This window comes from Tamandua tetradactyla, chromosome 11, assembly GCF_023851605.1.
Source record: "Tamandua tetradactyla isolate mTamTet1 chromosome 11, mTamTet1.pri, whole genome shotgun sequence".
In the NCBI taxonomy this organism is placed as follows: Eukaryota; Metazoa; Chordata; class Mammalia; order Pilosa; family Myrmecophagidae; genus Tamandua; species Tamandua tetradactyla.
Genome location: NC_135337.1, coordinates 7848546 through 7870936, shown reverse-complemented (window position 1 = coordinate 7870936; position 22391 = coordinate 7848546). Strand labels below are relative to the sequence as shown.

Genomic DNA, 22391 nt, shown 5'->3' with positions numbered 1-22391 from the left:
GCTTAGAATATGGTAGTCACTCAATAAACATAAAATTTCATTTTGTGTGATACTTTTTATAGCTATAATTTTGTTGGATTTGGACTTATCCAGTTGAAATTTCTTTTAAAAAATCTTTGAGCCATATCAACAGTTTAAATGTCAGATATTCTTTAACCTTATGAGAAGAGAAAGTAATATATAATGGTATATGGAAATGAATATGCCTTTGATTACATGTCTGGGCATCTGCTACTTTAGATCTCTCTCAAATGCATTGTTTTTAAAGAAATTATATTTATACACATGCTAACATGAAAATCTGAAGAAAGAGATTTTTGGAAGGACACTTGTTGCCTCTAGGAGTAGGACCTATGTGAAGATGGGAAAAAGCAGTGACCTTTGTCACAAATGTGACCTTTGTTTTACATTGTGAAATTTTAATGTCATGTGCTTGTCTTGAATAAAATATTAGAATTGATTTTAAAAATAAATCTATCTCATAGTTATCAATTTAAGTATTTTAATATCCAAATAAATTTAAGGAATCTTAATTGCAGTGTCCTGGTCATAAATATATAGTTAATTAATCCTTTATTATTTTATGGCCTGATAACTCATAATAATTGAGAAAAAGCAAAAGATTTTTTAGAAATGTCCTTTGGTTTTCAATATAGGACATAACATATTCAACTGATATTATACTATGTAACTTTTTTATTGAGAAATTTTCATACACATACATTCTATACATGGTGTACAATTGATGGCTCACAATAATATCACAGTTGTATATTCATTACCATGATCATTTTTTAGAACATTTGCATCACTCCAGAAAAAGAAATAAAAAGAAAAAACTCATACATACCATACATCTTACCCTTTCTTTGCTTCATTGACCACTAGTGTTTCCATCTGCCCGATTTATTTTACCATTTTTCCCCTATAATTTATTTATTTATTTTTAATCCATATTTTTTACTCATCTTTCCATACCTTGGATACAAGGAGTATCAGACACAAGGTTTTCACCACACATCACACAGTCTTATTGTAAATGTTATATCTTTATACAATCATCTTCAAGAATCTAGGCTACTAGAACACAGCTCAACAGTTTCAGGTACTTCCCTCCAGCCACACCAATACATCATAAACTAAAAAGGGATTCTATATAATGCATAAGAATAACCTGCAGAATAACCTCTCTACTCTGTTTGGAATCTCTCAGCCACTGAAACTTTATTTTGTTTCATTTCTCTCCTCCTTTTGTCAAGAAACCTTTCTCACTCTTTGATGCTGAGTCCTGGTTTATCCTGGCTTTCTATCCCACGTTCCCAGGGAAATTTCCACTCATGGGAATTATGTCCCACGTAGGAGGGAGGGCAGTGAGTTCACCTGCTGAGTTGGCTTAGAGAGAGAGACCACATTTGAGCAACAAAAGAGTTTCTCTGGGGGTAATTCTTAGGCCTAATTTTATGTAGGCTTAGCCTATCCTTTGCAGGAATAAGTTTCATAGGGACAAACCCCAAGATCGAAGGCTTGGCATATTGATTTGGTCGTCCCCACTGCTTCGGAGAATATAGGATATTCTCCAAATAGGAAAGTTGAATATTTCCTCCTTTCTCCCAATTCCCCTAAGGCGACTTTGCAAATACTTTTTTATTAATTGACCAAATCACGCTGGGATTTATTGGGGCATCACACTAATCTGGACAAACCAACAAAATCTCATGCCTGCCCTATTCAAGAGTCCATGTACTTAAGATGTTCAACTAAACTGACCATACAAGTTAAGTTAGGAAATACACTATCCAAAATATGAATTTTGCACCAATTAAACATCTCTTCCTTTAGTCTCACACAGAAGTTGAAGTTTAAAATATGGATGATATCATCCTTTACCGAGTCTTCTAATATACCTTAGTCCTATCCAGATAAGCTTCATTCACCTCTCTACTTGATGTCTGATCAGTTTTTCAACTTTTTAAACAGTTCCTGTATGGGGTAGTGCTGACTTCAGAGTGCTAACTCTGAGTCTCAGGTGTCACATATACACCCAAAGTTTCTGGAAAAGACCATGTTATATACAAACAGCCCAGTATCTCAAAATTTAGAATTAACAGTTACATCTCCTGAATATATGTGACTGCTGTAAGAACTTACAATCTAGGACCCTTTACAATAAGCCCTGACCTGAAAACCAATGCTGTCAACTTTAGTTCACTGAATTTTTATATTACAGTTAGTCCATATGATTGAGGCATGATAATATTTTGACATTATACTATGTAATTTACGTTAGTCTGAATTATTGATAATGTAGAAAATGTAATTTACTATCTTACTATCACTGCATACCATTTGTTTTCTAAGAAAGTCTTTCCACCCTAAAGAATCCTGAGGGCTCTAAGACTCTATAAAAGTTTTATCTATTAAGTTTAATTTTACAGAAATATAAAACCTCTAGATTGTTCCTATGCCAAGTAAGCCCTGAAACCCAAAGGCAACAATCTCTCCAAAAACATGAATCACTTGCATTCCCCTACCCCATAAGGATGAAGCCCCTTTTCAGCATGAAGAAATTAGAAGTTTGAGAGACTGATCAAATGAGATGAAAGAGTTATTAACTGAGAACTTAGGATTTAACAAGTGAGTATGACTACTGAGTCATTATATAGATATTTCTTTTTAGTTTCTAGTGTCTTAGAACAGCCAGAAGGAAATACCTGAAATTGTTGAACTGTAACCTATTCTATACTTTGAAATTTGCTTTATAACTCCTTATTATACTGTACTTTGAAATTTATCACTTTTCTGTATATATGGATGGGGGAAAGTCAAAGAGGGGAAAGGGGATTTGAAGAAGGCCACAGAAATATTAGGTAACACATCAGACTAGTACATGATCTCAATGTGGCATCTTTTTAAAAAATTCAACTTTTTATTTTATAAATGTAGTCTCATGCAATTGTAAAAATTAGTACAGAGAGATCATGTATACCCTTTATCAGTTTCCCCCAATAGTAACGTTTTGCAAAACGATACTACTACATCACAACCACCTATTGACATTGACATTAATATACAGAACATTTCCATCAACAGAAGGATCCCTCATGTGGCCCTTTCATAACTGCCCCACTTCCTTCCCATCCCTAGCCCCTCTTTAATCCATTCTCTAATCTCTAATCAACCACTAATCTGTTCTCCATTTATAAAAATTTGTCATTTCAAGAATGTTATATTAAATGGGATTGCCTTTTTTCACTGAGCATAATTCTCTGGAGATTCATCTAGGTTGCTCTGTGTATCAGTACTTTGTTCCTTCTTGTTGCTAAGTAGTTCTCGCAGTAGTATACCATGGTATGAATGTACCACAGTTTAACCACCGTTTGAAGGACATCTGGGTTGTGTCCAGTTTGGGACCATGACAAACAGAACTGCTTTCAACATTCGTGTACAGGTTTTCAGTGACCATAAGTCTTCATTTCTCTGGGACAAATGCCTAGGAGTGCAACTGCTGTGTCAAGTGGTATTGCATGTTTAATTTTTTAAGAATTGACAAACCTTTTTCCAGAGTACTGTAGCATCGTACATTATCACCAGCAGTATATGAGTGATCCAGTTTCTCTGCATTGTTGCCAGCATTTGGTGTTATCACAATTTTTATTTTAACAACATTCTGATGGATGAGTCAAGATATCTCATTGTTGTTTTAATTTGAATTTTCCTGGTGGCTAGTGACATTGAACATCTTTTTATGTGCTTATTTGCTGTTTGTATACCTTTGGTGAAATCTCTTCATGTCTTTGCCCATTTTCTAATTGGATTGTTTGTTTTATTACTGTTCAGTTTTGAGAGTTATTTATAATTCTAAATCCAAGTCTTTTGTCAGATAGATTGTCTTTTCATTCTCTTAACCTAGTCTTTCACACAAAAAAAGTTTTTAATTCTGATTAAGTTCAATTTATCAGTTTTTCCTTACATGGATAGTACTTTTGGTGCCAATTCTAAGAACTCTTTGCCTAGCCCTAGATACCAAAGATTTTCTCCTATTTTTCTTCTAAAAGTTTTATGTCTTACATTTTAGTCTATGATCCATTTTGAGTCAACTTTTATATAAGATGTAAGATTTAAATTAAGGTTTTTTTGTTTTTGGATTTTGTGTTTTTTGTCATTAGATGTTTGATTGTCTTTAGATTGTTGAAAAGGCTAGCTTTCCTCTGTTGAATTGCTTTTACACCTTAATCAAAAAATCACTTGGGCCTATTTGTGGGGGTCTGTTTCTATTCTGTGTTCTATTTCATTGATCTATGTGTCTATGTCTCTTTTGATATCATATAATATCAACTACTGTAACTATATACTTAGTCTTGAAATCAAGTAGATTGATTCCTTCTACTGTAGTCTTCTTGTTCAAAATTTTGTTATTCTAGGTCTTTCACCTTTCTATATAAATTTAAATGTAATCCTGTGTATAGCTACAAAAAGTCTTGCTAGAATTGTAATAGGAATTGCATTAAACCTATACATTGATCTGGGGAGAATTAACATCTTTACTATGCTGAATTTTCTAATCCATGATCATGATATGTCTCTCTCCATTTATTTTTATTTTCTTTTATTCCTTTCATCAGTTTTGTGTAGTTTTCATCATACAAGTCCTGCACACATTTTGTTAGATTTTGTCCACATGTACATTGCAAGTGTATAGAAGCATAATTGATTTTTGTATATTTATTTTGTATCTTGCAATCTTCCTAAACTTGCTTATTAAATTTTTTTTGTAGATTCCTTGGAATTTTCTACTCAATCATGTAATCTGCAAAGTGGGAAAATGTATTTCTTCTGTTTACCTTTTTTTCCTTCTGTTATTATGCTGGCTAGAACTTTTCAACTTTATAATGAGTAAGAGCGGTGAGAGTGGACATGCTTGCCTTATTCTGGATCTTAGTGGGAAAATATTCAGACTCTTACCACTAAGTATAATGTTAGCTATAGGTGGACTTTCTTTACAAAATTGAAGAAGTTCCCTGGATTCCCATTTTTCCGATAGTATTTTTTTTTCTTTTTTTTTGCATATGGGCAGGAGGCACCAGGAATCGAACTCCAGACCTCCAGTATGGCAGGCGAGAGCTCTGCCTGCTGTGCCACGGCAGCCTGCCCTTTCTGATAGTTTTTATCATAAATGGGTGTTGAGTTGTTTTTTCTGCATCCATTGATATGATCATGTGATTTTCCCTCCATAACCTCTTAACCTGGTGGTTTATTTTTATTTTCAAATACTGAGCCAGCCTTGCATCCCTAGAATAAAGCCCACTGTGTCATGGTGTGTAATTTTATTTATATAGTGTTGAATTCTATTTGCTAATATTTTATTATATATTCATGAGGGATATATAATATCCCCTGTAATTTTTTTTTGTTGTTCAGGTATGGTATTTGGGTAATCTTAGCTTCATAAACTGAATTGAAGAGTGTTCCTTTTCTATCTTCTAAAAGACATTGTGTAAAATTAGTGTTGCGTCTTCCTTAAATATTTGGTAGAATTTTTCAGTGAATCCTTCCAGGCATAGAGATTCCTTTGGGGAGTTTTAAAATTACAAATTCAATTTCCTTAGTAGTTATTCAAATTACCTATTCAAATTATCTATCTCATATTGAGTGGGTTGCAGTAGTTTGTGTTTTTTTTTAAGAATTGGTCCGTTTTATCTAAGTTGTCGATTTTTGTGCATAGGGTTGTACATAGGATTCTCTTTTTATCCTTTTGATGTCTGCAGGGCCTATAGTGCAGCTGAAGTTGATAGTTTTTATCTTCCCTTTTTCTTTGTCATATTTCTAGGATTTGTCAATTCTATCGATCTTTTCAAAGAGCCAGCTTTTTCTTTCTCTTCTCTTTTTTCCTGTTTTCAATTTACTTGATTTCTGCTTGTTTTTTATTTCCTCCTTTCTGTTTACTCTGTGTTTGTTTTGCTGTTCTTTTTCTAGGTTCTTAAGGTGGAGGGTTTGATTATTGATTACTTGGAGTGGTTGGAGAAAGCTTTATTATTATTTTTTATCTTTTTATGGGGTATATTATATATTCACATACCATGTAATCATCCAAAATATACAATCAGTGGTTCACAATATCATCATATAGCTGTGCATTCATCACCACAATCAATCTGATTACTGATTATTGGTTTGAGACTTTCCTCTTTTCTAAGGCATGTATTTAGTGCTCTCAGTTTCCCTGACAGCACTGCTATAGCTCTGCCCCACAAATTTTAATGGGTTACGTTTTCATTTTTATTCAGTTGAATGACTTTTTTTTTTTTTTTTGTACAGGCAGGCACCAGGAATTGAACCTGGGTCTCCGGCATGGCAGGCGAGAACTCTGCCTGTTGAGCCACCATGGCCCTCAGTTGAATGACTTTTTACATTCACTATGGTAATCTGTCTTTTAATTGGTGTAGCAAGACCATTTGCATTTAATGTAATTATTGATATTTTAGGGCTTAGCTAAATTTAAAAAATTTTAAAAATTAAATTAAATTAAAACTAAATTTAAAAAGTTAAATTGCCATTTAATTTTTTTGGTTTTCATTCATTCTGTTTCTCATTTATGCCTTATTTCTCCTGCCTTTTTCTCTTCCTTGTATTTTTTTAGAATTTCATTTTGATTTGCCTGGAATGCTTTTTAGTGTATCTCTTTGTATAGCTTTTTAAATGGTGGCTCTAGGTATTACATTATATATTTATACTACTATCAGAGTCTCCTGATGTCATTTTACCAGTTGACATGAAGTATAGAAACCTTACCACCCTTTATGTCCCTTACCTTCCCCTGTTTATAATATAATCATCTTAAATATTTCCTTATATACACTCACACATGTATGTTATAATTTTTGCTTCAGTTGTCAAACTTAATTTAGAAAACTCAAGAGAAAAGCCTATTGTTTTTGCCCATATTTCTCCGACCATATCCTTCTTTCTTCCTGATGTTGCAAAGTTCCTTTCTGTTTAAAAAACTTCCTTTGATGTTATTTTAGGGTATGTCAGCTTGTGACAAATTCTCTTAGTTTCCTTCATTTGAGAATGTCTAGACATCTCCTTCATTCCTAAAGGATATTGTCACTGAGTATAGGATTCTGAGTTGATCGTTCTTTAATCTCTTGAAAAATGTTGTGCTAGTTCCTTCTGGCCTCAATAGTTTCTGGTGAGAAATCCACGGATATTCTAATTGTTTTTCCCCTATAGTTTTGTGTCATTTTTCTTTGACTTTTTTCCTAGAATTTTTCTTTATCTTTGGTTTTCAGAAGTTTAATTATGATATATGATTCAGTGCTTTTTCAAGCCTACCCTCTCTCTCCTCTCTTTCTGGAATTCTGATGACATGAATGTTAGATTTTGGTTGTTGTTGTTAGATTTTCTGTTGTTCAAATTGGGTAATTTCTATTGTTCTATCTTCCAGTTCACTGCTTCTTTCCTCGCTGTATTTCTGCTGTTGAGTCAATCCACTGAGATTTTTTATTTCAGTTTTTGTATGTTTCAGTTCTAAAATTTCTATTTGGTACTTTTATCTTCTGTTTATTTGTTGAGATGTTATATTTCTTTGTTGAGGCTTTCTGTTCTCTCATTTATTTTAAGCATGTTTGTAATTGTCCATTAAAGCATTTTTATCAAGGCCTGTTTTAAAATCTTTGTCAGATAATTCTAACATTTCTGTTAGAATTCTAACAATCTATTGATTATCAGTTTGAGATCTTTCTGGTTTTCATTACAAAGTGCTATTTTCAATTGAAACCTGGATATTTTCATATTGTGTTATAAAACATGATCTTATTTTATCCTTGTGTTTTAACTGGCTTGTTTTTTCTTCCAACATCATTCTGACAGGGAAAGAGAAGGGCACTACTTCATTACTGCTAGTTAGGTTCTATATGCACCATGTTCCTCACTTATCCTCAGTTGACACAGGAGTAGAAGGCTCCCCAAGTGATCTCCACTGACACAGTTTTGGGGGTGGTCTCACTGGATGATGGTAGTATCCTGACTCTCACTGTGCCTTCTCTGACACTACTCTAACAGGGAGGCATTTTGGCACCATATTACTGCCAAAGTCCAAGCTTCCCTTGTGGTCTCTACTGATACTGCCGGGGTGGGGGGGCTTATTACATGCCAGTGGGGATGAAAGTCTCAGCTCTGTACCTGGCCTTTTCTGACAACACCCAAGGAATGGTGTGTTGTCACACCAATGGGTCATCTAGTTACAGTCTTGCAAAGGTGTAAGTCTAAGCTCCCCACTTAACCTTTGCTGACATGGATGAGATTGGAGCCAGTGGTGTTTGACTGGGGTAGAACAGTTATTGTCTAAAAAATTTATCTTGCTAGGCTGAACATTTTCTGGTCCTTTGGTTAGGGCATGCTTTTTTTGGATCTTTATTTGTCTGCAATTATTACTGCCATGTTGTTAGACTATTCACCTCCAAGTCTAGGATGTGTGAGGTAAAAAGAAAATCAGGCAAAAAGAAAACCCAGGGAACTCACCATCATGTTGTTCCTCAGGTCCCAAGGTCCCTAGTGCGTGCCTTCTCTCCACCTTTCAAAATTTTCCTATGTTTGTTTTATGTATAATATCCTGGGTTTGGATTGAACTTAGTAGGAAGATGTTTTAGTTCTCTAGGCTGCTCAAGTAAATACCACGAAATGAGTCATGTTAAACAATGGGAATTTATTCACTCATGGTTTGAGGGTGGGAAAAAAGTCCAAATAAAGGCAAAATCAAGGCAGTGCTTTCTCTCTGAAGACTGGTGTTCTGGGGCTGGCTGCTGACCATCCTTGGTCCTTAGTTTGTCACATAGCAGGCCACATGCAGCCTCTTCTGGCCTCTCCCTTCTCTCCATTTCCATTGATTTCAGATTCTGGCTGTTCCCTCTGTGGCTTTCTTTCTCTCTCTCTCTCTCTCCCTGAATTTCATTCCCTTTATAAAGAACTCCAGTAATATGATTAAAACCCATTCTGGGCCACATCTTAAATGAAGTAAACCCATCAAAAGGTCCTACTCACAATGTTTTCCCACCCACAGAAATGGATTAAATTTCAGAAGATGTATTTCTGGAGTACAGACAGCTTCAAACCACCACAGATGTATAGGGAAAAGTATGTTACTTTATCTTCCCAGAAGCAGAAGTTTTCCCTGGCCAGCTTTAACCAGCTTCTATAAGCCATGTTCCTATATTCCCATTTATTGGCTAAGAGCCCACTCCAAACACCCCAACTATCTGGAGCCATAATTCTGCTACTGGGATAAATTTGGGTATTGAAATTTCCTAGAACCTAATTAAATATTAGCCCATATACTCCAGCAGCACATTAAAATTATAATATTCCTTATTCAAATATGTTTTTACTAAGAGTACAATGATGGTTTGATATTAACAATTCCAATGATATAATTTATTATATTAACAAGTCAAAGGAGAAAATCCATGTGATTATCCCATAGATGCAAAGGCATGCAACTGATAAAATTCAGTATTCCTTCTGAAAAAAAATTCTTAATAAAATAAGAATCAGTGAATACATCTTCATACGATTAAAAAAAACTTCTCTAATCAAAAGTCAGCATTATGCATACTAGTGAAACACCAGATTCATTCTGATTAAAGTCTGGATGTCCTTATCATCTCTATTTCTTAACATTATTCTGGGAATACTAGTCAATGAAATAAGCATGAATAGAAAATAAGTAACGATTCCTGGTAATTATACTCTAATTTCCATGTCCCTCTACTAGGATGTTCCTCCTTAGAGTTGACTGGATGCTAAGTATAGGGTTGCTTAGTTCCCTAGCCTCAACATGTGTTTTTCTGGCTTTTCCCCCTTCTACTCCTACCTACTTTGCTGAGCATGTTTCATCATTCAACTGGCAGGAATTATGATCAGGACCCTGTCTTATATCATATCTAGAACGCTCAACACTTTTTAAATTGGCATTTGGCCAAATCATACTAGTTTTTATATATAAGAAAGAACTTCAACTAAAAATCCATTGAATGTTTTAAAATATTCTCAAAATTCAATGAGATATTTGAAATAAAAATGAAGCTAGAGTTTAGAAATAAACCCACACATCTATGGCCAACTGATTTTTGATGAGGGTGCCAAGTCCACTCAATGGGGAAAGAATAGCTTTGTCAACAAATAATGCTGGGAAAATTGATATCCAAATGCCAAAGAATGAAATTAGATCCTTACTTCATACTATAAGGAAAAATTAACTCAAAATAGATTATTGACCTAAATATGAGAGCTAAAATAATAAAACTCTTAGAAGAAAACATAAGAGAAAATTTTCAGGACCTTGTATTAGTCAATGGATTCTTAGATATGACACCAAAAACACTAGTAACAACAACAACAACAACAAAAAAGAGATAAATTGAACTTCATCAGAATTAAAAACTTATGTGCATCAAAGGACATTATCAAGAAAGTGAAAAGATAACCTATAGAATGGGTGAAAATATCTGGAAATCTTCTATCTGATAAGGGTTTAATACCAGAATATATAAAGAACTACTACAACTTAATGATAAAAAGATAAACAACCCAAATGTGGAACATGGGAAAATGACTTGAATGACATTTCATATTCAAGAAACATTTTTACAAAGAAGATACACGAATGGTCAAGAAGCATATAAAAAGATGCTTAGCATCTTTAGCCATCAGAGAAATTCAAATCAAAACCCCATTAATAGCCACTAGGGTGGCTATTATTTAAAAACAGAAAATAGCAAGTATTAGCAAGGATGCAGAGAAATAGAAAGTCCAGTACATGTTTGGAGAGAAAGTGTGCCGACTTGAATCTATTATGCACCCCAGAAAAGCCATGTTTTAATCCTGATCCAATCTTGTGATGCAGTCATTTCTTTTAATCCTGATTCAGTATTGTAGGTTGGAAATTTTATTAGATTATCTCCATAGAGATGTGACATACCCAACTGTGAGTATGACCTTTGATAAGATGGAAGTGTGACTCCACCTATTCCAGGTGAATCTTGGTTAGTTTACTGGAATCTTTTAAAAGAAGAAACATTTTGGAGAGAGTCAGAAATGACAGAAGCCTCAAAGACAACAGAACCCAGAGCTGATACAGATGCGGACACTTGGAGAACAGAGACACGGATGTTTGGAGATGCCTGGAGCCCAACAGACATTGCCATGAGATGTTAAGCAAGCCAGAACCTGGAGAAAGCCAAGGGAAGCCAAGAGATGAAAGCCAACCCTGGAGAAGCAAAGTGAGGAACCTCCACAGGAACAGGCTGAAAGCAACCAGCAGATGTCAGCCTCATGACTACCTAGCTGACAGAGGTATTCCTGACCCATCAGCCATCCTTGAATTAAGGTACCTTTCCCTGGATGCCTTAGCTTGGACAATTTTATTCATTTAGAACTCTGGTAACATATTAAATTCCCCTTTTTAAAGCTGCTCTAGTTCTGGTATATTGTATACCGGCAACTTGCAAACTAGCACAGAAAGTAAAATGACAGAGCTGCTGTGGAAACAATTTGGTTGTTCCTCAGAAAATTAAACATAGAATTATCACATGACCCAGCAATTCTACTTCTAAATATATACCCTAAAGAATTTTAAACAGAGACTCAAACAAATATATGTACACCAGTGTTCATAGCAGCATTATTTACTGTAGCCAAAAGGTAAAAACAACCCATGTGTCCACCAACATGAATGGATAAACAAAATGTGGTATATATATACACAATGGAATATTATTCAGCTGTAAAAAGGAATGAAATTCAGATACATGTAACAACATGAATGAACATTGAAGATGGGTTGGGGGGAGCCAGACACAAAAGGACAAATATTGTATGATCTCTGCATGAAGTACCTAGGCCAAGCAAATACATAGAGACAAGGAGTGATTACAGGTTACCAGGAGTTATGAGTAGGGGTAGGAATGTGGAGTTATTGCTTGATGGGTTTGAAGTTTCTGTTTGGGCTGATGAAAAAGTATTGGAGATGGATGGTGGTGGTGTTAACACAATATTGTGAATGTCATCAGTGTAACTGAATTGTACATATGAAAGTAGTTAAAACGGAAGATTTTGTGTTGTATACATGTGACCACAATAAAAATTGAAGATAATAACTATAACAAAAATAAGGCTAACCCGAAAATCACATTGGAATACAAGTGTGACTTCACTTTAAAATTGTTACTCTCACTTCTAACTCAATCACAACTGTCAAAAACATGGGAACAGAATATACACTTGTTGCCTTTAGTCACTCGTATTGTTTCTCTATTTACCTGCAAATTGTATGTAATAGGTGAACCAAGAGATGAATTTTCTAGGTTAAAAGTACCAGAGTTATAATGAATATATATGTAGAACGGAATTATATGTTAAAGTTTTTGTTTGTTCTTAATTTTTTAATTAATAAATAAATTTTTTTATAAGTACCTCAATTAATTTGTTCTTCTCTACAAGAGGTTTGCATTGCAGCCCCATGCATATCTGACACACTCAGTTATTCTTGACAATATATAATAAGTCTTGCAACTAACTAATTTGTTGAGATCTCTTGACTAAAAAGAAATATGGAAAAAATTGACAGAATATCAAGTTTAGATTTTACCTCTGTTTCAGAGCATTTATCCCTGAAGACATCCATCTGTCTCTTAAATAGCTCCAATACAGCATTGTAGACCAGCTCATACTGTTCCTGAAGAGCATCATGGACCAGAACAAATGAAAACAAACAAAAAACTTGGTGAACTATAGAACCAAATTTCAGGAATATGAATACCATTAAAATCTTAGTACACCAGACCTGAAAAGACCATAAACATCACTTTAAAAACAGTACCTTATGTTATCTTATTTCAGATTTCAAAGTGCTTTTAGAAAAAAGCCAAAATTTAATCTACCACTAGCTAATGTAGAGAGCCTTTATGTCATGCTTATGACACTTTCTGATTTATCTTTCTGATTTATCTTTCCCTCCACCATCATTCTTCTTTTCTGTTTTTCTTGCTCACCCTTAAATACTTTTATTTCATCTTGTATGTATTTTTTTATAAGCTACCACCATTTTTACTGGGAAAAGGTAAATAGATTGTTGTTGGTGGCTAGATGATCGTCAGCCTCAATAACTATTATTCAGCTTGACCCTCACAATTGCTCTTGAAGTAGCTGAGCTATTATCTCTATTTTTTAGTCAGTTTTTCCAAGTTCATTCAGAAGTAATATGCTGCTCCTGCTAGAACCTGAATCTTCTGACTCTTACTTTATTGCATTTAAATGAAACTGCTGAAATTTTGTACCAGCAAAGATACCAAAGAAAAGTAGATCACTGTACGGTGGGCCATGGTGGCTCAGCAGTCAGAGTTCTCGCCTGCTATGCCAGAGCCCCGGGTTTGATTCCCGATGCCTGCCCATGCGGAAAAAAATAAAAAGTAGATCACTGTATGTGTTTGGGAAATTTGTGGTTATAAATGAAATTTTTCCATAGAGAAATGAGACTTTATATATTATAAGGGGTATGTGCTTATAGTGCTCTGTTTTTTTGCCTCTGTACCTGCTCAAGCACATGATTTTGGATGTACTTTTCATCTGAATGGGCCTATTCAGGGTTTTCCCTGACACTTTACACAATCTCATACAAATAAAATACAACTTATTCCAAAGACAATAGCAGCAAGAAAACGATACAAAGTCTGTATCACCTAATACAGTCATGGGTGTAACTTTTCTAAGAAAGAAAAATCAGACAGGAAGCACTCATCTTTTTACAGTGCCATTTCCTGGCTAGAGTAGTGTCAGAAAAAGCAGCAGCAACTGTTAAGATATTTGTTTAGCTGGTCTTTGATAACGTCTAAATGCGAAGGCAAATTTCAAAATTTTCCAGCTATCATCCAATTCTTAAAAGTAGACTGAGGGTGGGCAATGGTGGCTCAGTGGCAGAATTCTCACCTGCCATACTGGAGACCCAGGTTCGATTGCTGGAGCCTGCCCATGAAAAAAAAAAATAGACTAAAGTGGATTTTTTCTAAAATGGAGTATGGTTTTATTTGTTAATTTGTATTAGATTTTTAAAGTATACAACTGGCTTGCATACTTCCTGGAGCCTTTATGCATTTACATGGACAGCCTTCTTTCAAGTCTGATAGCTCTAAGCCAGCCAATGTTTTCATTTCACATAAACTTTCCACCCTCACTTTGAATATAGAAAACACCTGTAGTCAACACATGAAAAAAACCTTTCCGCTAGCTATTACTGGAAAACATGTACAGACCAAACAAATAGGTTTATATTATAATAGCTCTTCATTTTTTCCCTTCAATTCACAACTTTTGGATTAAATACCTGAACTTTCATTGTCAGTTGTTTTATCTCTAAACTTAGGTGCAAGTTCATTTATAAGTGCTTTAAACACTTTAGGTCCAGTTATTTTAACAGTAAAAAGTAATGCTAACATTATCCAAAAGTGCCTGTTATATAATAAATATCAATAAACATTTGCTGAATGAATGGATGAATGAATGATAAATTCTATCTTAAAAATGGAGACCACTTAGAAATGGGGGTAAATTAGTGGTGTAGAAATATTGGAAAAATTAATAGTGTAGATAGAGATTTGGAGCAGGAATGTTTCACCTATGAGATATAATTTGAACTTCAGTTCTTGAGGAAAAGGGAAGAACAGCCCTAATGAAGTGAACAAATGTGGGCAATCTGGAGTGGATTAAAAGATTGTAACCTGAAAGTACAGATACGTTTATATTTAGGGTGTGTGTGTATGTGAGATTTAAAGTATATATAATATGCTATTTAGCTGGGTCATATTTCATTATTTTTCCATGTAAGTGTTCTGGTATTGCAGCAACATTTGTTGTACTTTTGATTGCTTGTTTTTTGTTTGTTTGTTTTGCTTGCTTGTTTGTTTTTGGGGAAGTGCGTGGACTGAGAATATATATACATATATATATACTTTTTATTTTTTTATTGTGAAATATAATATATATACAAAAAAGCAACAAATTTCCAAGTACATTTTAACAAGTAGCTATAGAACAGATTTTAAAGTTTGGTATGGGTTACAGTTCCACGATTTTTTGTTTTTTCTTCTAGCTGCTCCAAAACACAGGAAACCAAAAGAAATATCAATATATGATGTATATTTTTAAAAAGCACATATATAATAAGGACCGATACAGACTGTAGACAATTAGTGGCTAGTTACTAGGTGATAGGATTATTACTGGTTTTATTTTTATTTTTCAGTATTTCTTCGTACAATGAGCTTATAGACTGCATTCTCCAAATTGTGTTTAGAGAATTCTCCAATTGTATTACCACCTCCTGAAGTAGAAATCACAAATTTCTGATTTCTATGGTTTCAGAGATGGATTTACTAGTACAAAATTTCAAATAACCTGACCCTGCTGTTCATTTCTAATAAGTTAAACAGCTTGTTGAATTTTTTTCAACATCCTTTATGAACATTATTATATTGATTCCCTAATATTTTCTAAACAGATAGTGAAATATAAGAAATGAAAGAAATTTGACCCAAGGCAGGGGATACAGGGAAAATATTGGGGTACTCAAAGGAAATGAGAATAGACTACCATGCTTAATAGTAAATTGGTGTTACAGCTGAGGAGTCAGCTACTTTTGGATGCCTTTCCAACATGTTCTGATCCATTCACCATAGTCCTTACCTGAGTTTGAACTAATGAAGGTCTCTGTGTTCGCATTTCCTGGATCAAACTAAAGATACTGAAGTTTTCAGGAATTATCTACCAAATAAAAGGGAAAAATATCATTCCTTTCATTTTATCTTTGTTTAATAAATTATTGCCACCTCCTTATAGCCTTGTACTTCCATGACATCAGCTCTTCTCATATGGGATAATATCAGAAGAAGAATGTAATTTTAAAGCTGAGGTTTCTCATCATTTGTACCATGATTCATACCCGGGTAATTTCCCTAGAAAAGACTGCATAATTTCACATGGATTTTATTTCTCCAGGAAATGAAATGTCTGAAACTTAAAGATAAAATGAAAGAGAAGGCTCAATAGATGAGCAGTATGAGAGTTTTAGAAAATAAAAGAATCTGGCAGATAGGTCTAAAACCCATACAATAAACTTTCCATTTCCTACCAAACTTTAGAACATGATTTATATATTAGAACCCAAAGTTTGATTTCAGTAAAATTGGGTCCATCTACTAAAGCAGTTTGGATTAAAAAAGGATAACAATATAATTTAGGGCAATTGTTCTCAGACTATATCATGAATTCATCACCTGTATGGCTTGCTGGCTGTGCTGGTTTGAAAGGAAGCATGCCCCCTAAGAAAAGCCATGTTTTAATATAAATCCCATTTCATAAAGGTAGAATAATCTCTATTCAATACTGTATGTTTGAAACTGTAATGAGATCATCTCCCTGGATGATGTGATTTAGTCAAGAATGGTTGTCAAACTGGATTAGGGGACAACATGTCTCCACCCATTTGGATGGGTCTTGATTGGTTTATTGGAGTCCTATAAAAGAGGAAATATTTTGGAGAATGAGAGATTCAGAGAGAGAGCAGAGAATGCTGCAGCACCACGAAGCAGAGAGTCCATGAGCCAGCAACCTTTGGAGATGAAGAAGGAAAACGCCTCCCGGGGAGCTTCATGAAACCAGAAGCCAGGAGAGTAAACCAGCAGATGACACCATGTTTTTGCCATTTGCCCTTCCAGCTGAGAGAGTAGCCTTGACTGTATTCGCCATGTGCCTTTCCCAGATGAGAGAGACACCCTGAACTTCATCAGCCTTCTTGAACCAAGGTATCTTTCCCCGGATGCCTTTGATTGGACATTTCTATAGACTTGTTTTAATTGGAACATTTTCTCGGCCTTAGAACTGTAAACTAGCAACTCATTAAATTCCCCTTGTTAAAAGCTGTTCCGTTTCTGGTATATTGCATTCCAGCAGCTAGCTAACTAGAACACTGGCCCTGCCTCCAGCATTTCTGATTTATTGAGTGTCGGATGGGGTTCAAGAATTTGCATTTCTGACAAGTTTCCAGGGGATGCTGATGATGTTGGTCTGGGAATCCCTCTTTGAGCGCCACAGACATAGGAGTTAATTTAATCAACAACTGACAAAGAGGGTCTGTGAGTATTTTAGTAAAGACAAATCATGGAGATAGAGGTTTTGAAGAACCAAAACATTCCTAAGTGTGAAAGCAGCTGTGTAAGCAAATGGGAAGTGCCTATTAAGAGAAACTCACCCCATCTTTTAGCAACATCCATGTATAGTCAATAGCACAAATAACACCAGTCCTTCCACAGCCCGCACTGAAATGAAAGATTACAGTAGCATGTAAAGTTGCAGAGATAGATCATTGACAACATCTGGAAATTTCACCAGTAGATTTGGAGAGAAAAAAGCCTGGAGGCAATGAAATTTTCGAACACCAACCATTTCCCAGAGCCTATTGATCAATTGCCACATGCCAAAATGAACCTCAAGATAGATTCTAGGTAATTTCTCACAGGAAGCATCTCTAGAGCTTTACTGTTCATAAATAACTTAGAGAAATATGAATTTAATGCCCTTGTTGAACTTTTTCCTTTCGATCACTCTCCTTTCTAAGCTTCATTCCTTTCTGATCAACTGAAATAAGTGAGGGTAAGGTCAAGAGCCTGCATTCTGTGTGCTCATACCCCCTTAAATTCCAACAAAGTTGATCTTCCCTCAGTTACAACATAATTCCTGCCCAGACTCTGATATTTGGTATGTTCTGCATAGAAAATTCATACTCAACATCATACCTGCAATGAATGCATATTGGAACACTGTCATCTTCTTGATAACAACGCACATCCCAGATGAGCTCAAGAATAGGATCTGTAGATGAAGGTACATCATGGTCTGGCCAATTCTTGTAATGAAACTGATAGATAGTTCGAGTTTCCTAGGAAAGATAGCCAAAATGGAAGGTGAGTTCAAGGTCTGGACTCCACCTCATTTTGCCACAAGATTACTCTGACTTACTAAGCAATTATATCCTTTTTTGCAGTTTATGCTGTTTTCTTTCTTATAGATCCCAGGTGACCAGTTGCCTTCTGAGAAAGATTGAAAATAATTTCAGGTCACTTACTATTGACCTATTCCATCTGACACATTCACAAGAGGGTAGTCCAAACCAGAACTTCTAACCTTAGTCCCTTGACTTCAGAGGATGGGCAGGACTTAAGGCAGCCTGAGCTCTCAAGTTGGTCCCCAGTCTCTACTCACCGTACAACTTTTATTCACCCTACAGATTTTTTATCTTCTATGTGTCCCATGGTGTGAAAAAAGGTTGGGGAGCACAGGTCTACACCAAAGCTCTCTTTTGAATATGAAGACTTACCCAGGACATCAAAGGTCCCACAACAGCCCATTGCCTTATGCCTAGTCTGAGTCACACACATAAATAACTGTCTGCCTGATCTGTAAGCATTTGAGTGATACACTTACACTATTGAACTTGGCTTTTAGAGTCCTGATAGTGTAATCAGATTTCATTTTTTCAGCTTCCTAAGTAGAAGAAGAAAATATTGGTTTAAGACAAGCTCTCTATAAAGTAGGTCCTGGAGCCTTTGCTCACCCCTAATGGGAAGAGGCACCATACTCACACAGGTTATGGAGAAAGGGCCAAATTGCAGTTGTTTCTCTCCTGGCTCAGCCCAGTATCGTTCACACTTTTTCTGTTGCACAAAGCAGAATGTAGTGATTTCCCTCCAAACATTCTTTGAATAACAAAACCCACTTCCTCATTCAGAAGCAAATTAGCTCTATGTCCTTCACTATCAGTGACTTATAACCCTCTTAGACTTCAACCATGACATCATGGTCTGCAATCTCCGAGGATGAGAAAACCGACATTAGGGAAGGATACATATATTAAAGACTTCCTAGAAGCCTAAAAAGGTAGAAATAAAGGTCTTGGATCTATTTTCATTGTCTCAGCAGGACTAACAGAAACCATATGTCTACTGAAAGAAAGCTACATTAGCTAACAAACACTGTTTCCTTGGCTTTAATTGTATCAACTCAAAACGGCAAGAGTATTATCTACGTAGATTAGAACACCCTTGTCCAATAGAAATGTAATGAGCTGCAGATATAATTTAAAATTTTCTAATAGCCACATTAAAAAATGAACAAAATGAAATTAATTTTAATTATACCCTAACCCAATATGTCAAACACTTTTTCAACATGCAATCAATATAAAAGTTCTTACATATTTTACATTCTTTTCTTGTATTACATCTTTAAAATCCAATGTGTATTTTATATTTAAAGCTCATCTCAATTAGGATGCCAAATTTGTTGGAAATATTTTATTTAGATTTAGATTTAATAAATTTACTGTTGAAAAGTAGATTCACACACCCAAATTATTCCATACTTAAAAGTTCTCCAATAACTAAGTTGAATATCAGTTTTTAAATTAAATTAATTAAAATTAAATAAAAATTGTAAATTCAGTTTCTCAGTCATACTAACCATATTTCAAATGCTCAATAGCCACATGAGGCCATGTTGGACAGAGTAGGATTAAAAGCTCTGACTGGCAGTTAAAGATGTCTGGTTAATAAATATGGGAAAGTGAATTGTTACTTGAAAAATCATAACTTGTTTGTACATTAAACTTGGAATGTACTGAGAAAATTGACAAAAAGGATTCTCAGAAGGGAAAAAAATAAAAAGCCCAGAGAGTCATGTGGCATCCCCAAACTGAAAATTAGCATTATGTGCATAATTTTCACCTTAAGGAATGTTCTGTAACCAGTTTTCCCTCCTTTTCTTCTTTCCCTTACCTTTAGGTAAACTGGTACTAAAATGCAACTCACCTTTCCCATTTCAAACTCCATGCATGCCATAACGATAATCTGGTGGGGGGGTGGGTAAATAGAAATATAAATGTCTGTATTATTAGGAAGAACAGTTATTGCATGGATCCCATGGCCAGATTAGCATTTATCATTCTTTTTATGTTTTGTTTTGTTTGATTTTTAAACAAAAAAGAAATCCCAATAAACTATAAAATGGTTTGCTCCTACCCTTCCTTCTTTCTGTGCCCACTTCCTTCTTCTCTATTCAAATCAATACATTAACTTCTTATTACCAAATGAGACTGTCAAGGTGAGAAATTTCATTTCCTTAAATGTGAGTGACATTGGAATTTTGACTGAAAGATGCCTGAACACAGAAATTTCATTGAACAACCAAAAAAAGCACTGGTTTTAATAGATAGGAAACTTCAATAACATATCCTGATACCCTATGCCCTCCTTCTCTAAAACCTAGACAATAAAGTAAAATCAACACTGCACTTACCAGGACACTGTATTCCCAAATCATTCTCCAAAAGTCCAGGAGAGTTGTAGACAAAGGACCTTGAGTGGCAATATAAGCCTTAGGTCCATAAACTCCCTAAAGTGGAACAGAAATTACATAGGTGACTATAATTTATAGCTTCTTCATCTCACCAAGGGCTTCCCTGTATTTTTTAGGTACCTAGGGAAATATGCAGGGCTTTTATTTCCTTTCAGTGTACCTTAATGAAGTTGGCATTGATGTAGCTGGAATCCTCATCAGAGATTATCAGAGACAGCTCTACTCGGCTGTGATCATCTGTCATATAAAAGAAAGATGTAGTTAAGAGGTCTTAGGGGTTTACTGTAAGTCAACTTAATACTGAATAGTGGATGTTAATAAGTATTTTGATAAGTGAGTGAATGAATGAATGGAGTGCTCTTTTTTTATTCCCAAATGAAATGTTTATTTAAAAATAATAATATACATAAATTAAGACCAGAGCAAAACATAAAACAAATTAGGAATGACTGACAAAAGTGGGATTGTAGGGCTAAAAGAAGTTAAATATCCATCTATTCAATAAATGTAATGAAGTTCCCACTATATGCTAAGTTTTCTGCTGGCCTCTATTTTCAAATGGATGAAGCACATACATAAAAATAGATACTACTCTCCTTTCTCATCATATTTTTGAGATAAATGTGTTTGTGGGAAAATCTGTAGATTTATTCATTTAGCCTTTCTAAAAATGTGTTTACTTGAATGAGAGCTCTTTTGCAGTCATAAACAGTACAAACTAATATGTCAATGTCATGTTCCAGGATTAGGTACAGTAATGGGTAAAAAGAGGACTGGAATGATTGAATGTGGGTGAGGGTACACATTTATAGGGAAAAATGGAACTTACAGGGCAAGATATCCTTATATCTGTTTTTCTTTATATTCTTAGGCATCTCAGCCACAGCTGTTGGATAGATTTTGTCTGCCTTGTACATGGTAGATTGCCTTTTCAGCTTCTGTAATAAAATTCCAGGAATAATTAAATCTTCCTATAGAAAGTAGATAAGAAGCTATCTCTAGAGACCGTTCCTTCTTAGCCCTTTTAGCATTCTCTCTGGGCTGACTCCTTTCAGGACAGAGCCCAGAGCATAAGCACATTAAGCTTCAGTGAAATTTGAGGAAGTGAAAAGACTCCACTTGCTGCAGCTGCACCACAAATAACTAAAACTGAGAGGTGAAATTGGTGAATATTTTAAAAACCAAATATATTAGGAAAACAAGCCATATTCTCCACCCAAATGGGTCAAATATTAAAAGTTTAATTTACTTTCTTTACAGCTGCTATTTAGTTCAGTGGTCAACAAGAAATTTAAGTTCTGTTAGTCTTTTTGCTTCAGATCACTTTTTTTTTTAAGTAGAAATTGAGCTTTGGCTGAATGAAACCTTTCTATAACTAGCAAAATTTCAGTCCCCAGAGAAGGAAGTTACTTTATCTGACCCAAACTTCAAATTCATCCCTTAAACAAAAAATAATCTTTAAATAACATCATATTCTGTTGGTAGATTATGATCTGAGCCAGGCAGATTCTAGTTTAAGGTGGTTGAGCAAGATTCCTCAAGATAGTGAACTATATCCTTAAAATTATTCCCTTTTGTCAATGTTATACTATAAACCAAAACTTCAGGTCAGAGAAAATGATCATTTCTCTTTGGTTCCTTCTTAGGAATCAATGTTGCCTCAAATTTTATCTCCCTTATCATTCATAGAAACTGCTTCTAATAGATAGGACTTTGATGAACCGCTACTCAGTTTAAGAAAGATGAGGGCTATGGATAGGGACCTCTATAGTAGCCAATAAATATATGTGATTTGAACTAAAGAAAATAATTTTCATTACAGTGGTGAATTCATCACTTGAAGAGCATTAGTTACCTCCTATGTGCTAGATTCCTCAGTATCTATTCAGTCTTCATCTTCTTTAATTTCCTTCTTGAAATTTCTTCCCCCCTCT

The 22391-nt window shown here is 34.9% G+C and overlaps 2 protein-coding genes across 18 annotated transcripts in view; one reads left to right on the top strand and one right to left on the bottom strand.

Moving 5' to 3' along the window:
* The window catches only part of DCLRE1B (DNA cross-link repair 1B), a 139486-nt gene that overhangs the window by 39081 nt on the left and 78014 nt on the right, over positions 1–22391 (top strand). The gene's annotated exons all lie outside the window — the stretch shown is intronic.
* PTPN22 (protein tyrosine phosphatase non-receptor type 22) overlaps positions 1–22391 on the bottom strand; it is a 57878-nt gene that overhangs the window by 22653 nt on the left and 12834 nt on the right. For 3 of the 4 annotated variants that reach the window (XM_077119826.1, XM_077119822.1, XM_077119824.1), the window contains exons 2-11: positions 21287–21395; positions 20618–20694; positions 20398–20493; positions 19911–19949; positions 18687–18758; positions 18529–18588; positions 17841–17983; positions 17297–17363; positions 15733–15810; positions 12644–12730 (exon numbers count right to left, since the gene is read on the bottom strand). In XM_077119826.1, coding sequence (XP_076975941.1) covers positions 12644–12730; positions 15733–15810; positions 17297–17363; positions 17841–17983; positions 18529–18588; positions 18687–18758; positions 19911–19949; positions 20398–20493; positions 20618–20694; positions 21287–21395 — 828 coding nt within the window. The remainder of the gene's footprint in view (positions 1–12643; positions 12731–15732; positions 15811–17296; positions 17364–17840; positions 17984–18528; positions 18589–18686; positions 18759–19910; positions 19950–20397; positions 20494–20617; positions 20695–21286; positions 21396–22391) is intronic. The other variant, XM_077119825.1, reaches the window with a different exon arrangement.